Here is a 6,225-nt window from a genome sequence, read left to right as displayed (position 1 = left end):
CTTCTTACTGAGGTGTTTGTTTTCTATGATTGTGTTTTGTATCTCTGTTTTGTTTTTCGTGGTGCATTGTAGTGTTTTGTAGTGAATTTTGACTTCAATACCAGGTTTATTATCACAATACTCGATACCATCACAATACCACAGCAAAAAAAATGCATATTAGCCAAAGTCACAGAATGGCACTTGATCCAGGCAGATAAACTCAGCTACTGCTAAGTTCAATATCATTACATTATAAAAGAATTACGTCAACATTTTTCAGAGACAGCCATGTATGCATTAATGAATAAATTATACAATTAATGACTGTTTTTTTTACCAATCTAACTACATAATGGTAATAATTTAATTGAATTGTAAATCTATTGATAAACTGGGTAAATCAAGATGTAGCCTAGGCCTATTCACAAGACAGGTGAATGCATATTCAATAGGAGTGAGTGCATGCATTGAGTTATTGAGCTTGTTTAGGCTGATTTCAGATGTCAATCTGTGTCCCTTCCATTTGGGACTTATTTTATTGTACTGATCAACATAATTTTCATAGAAGTAGCTTATTTTATTTTTTGCTGTCTAACCAGTAATGAGGTCATTTATGAGGCAAGAGAGGGGCAATCTGTCAGTTCGCTGAGGCAATAGATAATCTCTCACCTCTCTCTCAAAGGTTATGTGAATGAATACAGTTTTGGTGGCAATCGTCTTAGAAATCAGCATGTTTTGCATATTATCACAAACTAAGTATTAGGGTAGTGAAATTATGTTCGCTTCAGCTGTAAACTAGCAAGGAAAGATGGCTTCCAAAGCTGGAAGATACCGGAATCTTCTTCCAATGTAACGTGTTCTAGCCTGTATGGACATAGCAAACAGTAAATAACAGTTTCAACATTTCTATATACAATGTTGCATTATTCAAGTGTGTTAACTTCTGTGCAGTATGAGTGGGGAGCGAATATGATACTGCCCAGACTCCCAGTGCAGGCTAGGTGGAGCAGGCACGGTGTGCTCACGCTATAAGGGGTACATCGGCTGCGCTGATAGACTTGATCCGTGACACACATTTGACAAGTACGGTACTGAAAGTTTCCCACCTTTTTTCATGATCTAGTATCAAAAAAAGTTCTGAAGTTTCAGTATAACATGCAACACTAATGTATTGATATGTATATTTTTGTAATTACAGTGTTGAACTCGTTGGAACGCTAATTGGCTAATGGCCAACAAGCTGTGTAAACCATAAACTAAAAGTACAGCTATCATGCTTGTGAACAAATTATAGTGTTCAAAGACAATATTAATAGATTACTTTTTATAAATAATGTTTTGTTGCATTTCACTGCAGAAAAGGCTGGTATCGGGGAAATTCTTTTAGTATGTCACGTCAGAAGTCAGCATGTGGGAGAAGTGGGAGCTCAGAACGATAGATGAGTTCTCACTAGTAATTAGCAGTTGGAGGGCCGTTCAAGTGCATTTTTACCAGTATTATGTGGTAAATTCCACATCCCACTTGATCATGAACGCACCTCACGCTGATCTCCAGGGAGGAGTCACGAGGAGGGGTTACAAAACGCCAAATCAAACGAAACGCTAACGAACAGAGCTGTTCGAGGTTGACCGGCTAGGAGGCCGTTTGAAGGAAAGATGTCGGAAATGGATGCTGATTTCGAATTGAGCAGCGCGTCGAGTAAATTTGGTGAAGACGAATGTTTTGAATGGACAACATTAGTATCAAAAAAATTGAAATAGTCAAAAATTGTAGTGGAGGGTAAGTGTGTAAGTGATAATGATTCGCTTCTTGTTGGGATGTGTTGGTTGAGTAAGGATGTATATGTGGGAAACCCGTTTCAGGTGTCAAATTGTTAAGTATGTGCTTGGAAAAATGGAGTGTCAGAGTGACCAGGAGTGGTCTTATTTTGATTAATTGTATTTCTGTTTCTGAAGAGTAGAAGAAGATTGCAGTGGGCCTCAAAAGAATCCTAACAATATAAGTTTTGTGGAATAGAGCACCTGTCAAGGAGTAATTTCAGGGGTGACGATGGATATTCAGGTTGAATACCTGAAGAGAATTCCTGGTGTGGTTTGTGCCCGGCGTCTGACCTACTGGGTGAATGGAGAAAAATAAGATAGTCGGTTGTTTTTTTGTTTGTTGATAAAGAGCAAGAACCTACTCATGTGAAGCTTGGATACGTAAGATACACTGTAAGAGCTTTCGTCCCCAAACCACTGCAGAAGAATTGTAAAGGATTTGATCATGATCCTGAGTTAGAGCCCTGTAAGTGTGAAGGAAATTGAGTTGGCAAAAGTAAGAGCAGTCAACCGAATCTCCTATGCGAAGGCGATTAAAATAATTGAGAAAACAAGTGGTGCTAGTGAAGAGATGGTAGTGGATACACCACAGCTTGTAGTAAATGTTTGCTGCCAGACAAAATATACCCTGTGTGTTAAAAAGGCGGATTTTGTTTCGTTCGTTGCCACAGTTGTAAACTGTACAGCACAAGTCTCAAAGAAGTCGAAAAAACTGTACATTATTGTGGCTGAGGCAGAATCTTTTTGGGGACTCAAGGATTTTACATCGGAAGTCTTGCGAGAGGTACTGGCGCCGGAAGACCCGACCTCCCAGATTCACCTTGAGCCAGTGTAGGGATCAGATCTGTTTAATGTTTTTTTTTAAAGAAAAGTTGTTTGATTTATTTAATACATTTTTTATAGTTTGGTAGCTGTTTTAGTATTTTGTTCCATTTTGGGAAATCCTGTTTACATCCCGCACAGTAGGTTGCGGAATGCACATAAAATTGTGCGATCGGCAAAATACCGCAGAAGAATTAGGCGAACATGCTGGAATTAGGATGCTCGGTAGTGAATGGCAGAAAACGTATAACGCCACTGGGGAGTGTTGATGTTCCTTGTTATTATGTAAGATGTTGTAATAGTGTAAAACACAAAAATATCACATTGAGATTTTAAATTAGAACTTGTGCATTCACAACACTGCAATCATATCAGGGAATATAGATGTATCATGTGCATTTGAAATGTTGTTGGTTGTTTTTCTGTTCAACACTCTTAGAACAGATGTGTTAAAAACAAGTTGTGTTATTTTTTTAACACAGTGGTCCCCGGGTACTTGGGCAATCTACAGGGGGTACTTGAGAAGACTCATGGGACCATAGGCCTCAGTGGAGGCTGGTGGGAGGAACTATAGGACGACAGGCTCATTGTAATGGCTGGAATGGAATAAATGTATGGTTTCCATGTGTTTGATAGCCTTCCATTAATTCCACTCCAGCCATTACAATGAGTCCGCCCTCCCACAAGCCAATGGTAAAATGCACATGAGGGGGTACTTCAGGGGTACTCCGGGCAGAGCAAAATTCAGTCGGTGGTATATTAACAAAAAAAAGTTTTGAACCACTGTTTTAATACATCTGTGTGTCTAATTAGGAACAATCATTGTGTTGGCACATTTAACACATCATTTGTTAACACAACAGGAGAAGATCTCAAATGCAATCACTTCTCGTCTCCTTTCTTAAAACGCACTGGAGGACAGGGTCAGAGGGGCGGGACCTCTGGCTTTCTCATCCAATGGGTTTTGAGAGAGGACGAGCGGGGTATGCAGTTGAGATCTTCCCAGGGTGTCATCCCTAACTAGAAACGGGTGAGTCAAAAGATTGCTGTGTCTACAAAGGCAGGCAAAATCTAATATTTTTCTACTAATTGGTCTTTTGACCAATCACATCAGATATTTTCACATCAGATCTTTTACAGAGCTGATCTGATTTGTCAAAATACCAATTAGTGAAACAAAGATCAGAATTGGGCTGTGTAAACAGCTGGTTCTTCACATATTGCATTATATTCCACTTAACAATTCTGTAAATGGGAAAGACGTGTAGAAAAACAGTAGCCATTTGTTCAATTAATACAGTGCTCTATATACCAAACTTTTACATTGAACACATTTTTGTACATGCAAAAGATCATTCTTGAAACATCTCAAACAAGTTATTTATTAGATGTCAGCCAGTCAGATATGCAGTCCAGATTGACCAACTCAGACAATTTTGGACCTGAGATACAGAAGAACTGACATTTTCAGCATTTAACAAATTCATTGCAGGAACTGACACAAAATGTTGAGAAATCATTACACATAAATTGTTGTTCAAAAACACATATTTTCTAAGAATGAAGCTATGGCGCTAAAATGCCACTAGATGGCATAACAAACACATTCTCAACACAACTTGAGTATTTTACATGGTAAGAAACAGCTAAACTCCCTGGCCTTTTAATGGTATCCTCTTAAGATAATGTTTTGTGAGCATTTTGTTTTCTGAGAGAAACATTTCACAAATAAAATGTTTTAATTGAAATGCATTTTGCAAACAGAACCCGAAACAGTAAAAAGTATTTTAAAAAAACAATTTATTACAAAAATATTATTGTACAGTACTAAATGTACATGAGCACCAGAGGTGAGTTTGCGGCATGCAATGTTTCACAGAGGAATTGCATAAGATTAACATGGCAATTCTAAACCACATTTTCTTTGTAATCATTATCTTATATACAGTATACATATGGTCAGATTCTTAATTAAATATGAGACAACTAAGCAAGCATAAAGTTGTAATTCAACTGAACAATACAATCAACACTTGTCATTTTTCACTAAATGACCCATAGGTCAATCCAATCTGTAATAATGGTGGAAACCAAAAGAAAAATAGAAGAATAAAGTAAAAACAACTAAATAGCTTTTTGGTGAGTTTTAAAAACCAATAGACACAGGTACAATACTCATCCTCATGTACCTTATATAAAAAATATACCTCACAAGAAATGTAAGTAAAATACACATCTATAGCGCTGTAAAATAATTTGGCATCTTACACATAGGGTGAATAATACTACTCCTAATAATACTGATTTTTTTAGTTGGATACATATTATACAATATCTGAATACAAAAATAAAAAAGCCCTCATCACCAAATCCATCTAATTTCCCTGATGAATTGTACTTCCCTACATGAAACAATAATACCACCTAATCAGAACCGAGAACAGCACAGTTTGTGTTGCTATAATGAGAATAGAAAAGCTTTCACATTTGTAAACATTTTGTTGAGATTTTAATTTGTCAGAGTTACATTTTCTAATTTACACAAACTTTTAAAAGTTTCTTATATTACTTAATGCTTTGGGAGTTTGGATACCGGTACATGTTTAGATGAGTGTTAAAAAATAGTAATACAATTGTACATTCCAGAGTTGGGATTAATTCTATTAGAAATGTTAATTTGTGTAAATTTGAATACCTTTAATCAAATTTCAGTTGACCTAAATTGAACCTAAACCTGGTAATTTCTCCTATTAACTAATTCATGATTTATCCAGGGCTACATGCATCCAAAGACATCTAAATCTTTTTTGTAAGTAATTTTCATCCTTTAAAATACAATTAGAGTTTGCTCTTGGTTGACTAGTATAAAAAAAACACATAATAAAGAAATGACTCTAGCACACATGTGAGAGGGTATTTCTCGCCCTGAGACTTCTCAATGAAGCTGTATTTCTACAAATAGAAATAGTCTTAGTAATATGCGTATCCCAGGTAAAGGTTTTGACCTGTATGGTGTTTTAGCACTGCTTATCATGGGAGGTGTAGTTCATATGAACTACAAGCCTTTCCTTGTTTCCATCTACCTTGCTCATAGTCCATTGTTGGGTGAGAATAGCAGCAGTGGCTAGAAGACAAGGCCGTAGGTGTGGGGTGGGATGAGAGGGGGCTGGTTAGCACTGGTAGTGGAAATGCTGGTGTTGATGGACCTTACCATCCAAGTGGGAGTGTGTGTGCGAGTGCATGTCTGTGTAAACGTTGGAGTAAATCTTAGGGGGGCCACTAAGGACAGGGGCTCCCAGGCCCACCAGTCTATGGCTGGGGTAGTCAGGGCTATTCAGGGTATTACAGGGGGTGTTGGTGCTGGGCTCTTTGTCCAAAATGTGTTGGTCTCGGTGGGCTATGGTCATGGAGCGGGGGGGCAAGGTGTTGTGGCGTCGGCGGCTGTGGCACAGCCAGAGTACAATGGTGCCTACGATGAGGAGGGCTGCTGCAGGGATGCCAATAATCAGAGGCCAGGGCAGGCCGGAGCTCAGGTGTGGAGGAGTCACTGTGTTCTCCACCTGACGGTCTGGACACACAACAGTGGAGAGATCAGTGAGC

At 38.3% G+C, this 6,225-nt stretch overlaps 1 protein-coding gene across 4 annotated transcripts in view; it reads right to left on the bottom strand.

Annotated features, from left to right (window-relative positions):
- Positions 1 to 4,408: 4,408 nt before the first annotated feature.
- Positions 4,409 to 6,225, bottom strand: part of LOC129827624 (fibroblast growth factor receptor-like 1) — a 54,167-nt gene continuing 52,350 nt past the window's right edge. For all 4 annotated transcript variants that reach the window (XM_055888634.1, XM_055888632.1, XM_055888633.1 and 1 more), the window contains one exon: positions 4,409 to 6,193. In XM_055888634.1, coding sequence (XP_055744609.1) covers positions 5,796 to 6,193 — 398 coding nt within the window. In that variant the 3' untranslated portion in view covers positions 4,409 to 5,795. The remainder of the gene's footprint in view (positions 6,194 to 6,225) is intronic.

Source organism: Salvelinus fontinalis, chromosome 29, assembly GCF_029448725.1.
Source record: "Salvelinus fontinalis isolate EN_2023a chromosome 29, ASM2944872v1, whole genome shotgun sequence".
Taxonomy (NCBI): domain Eukaryota; kingdom Metazoa; phylum Chordata; class Actinopteri; order Salmoniformes; family Salmonidae; genus Salvelinus; species Salvelinus fontinalis.
This window is presented reverse-complemented; position numbering and strand designations above follow the sequence as displayed.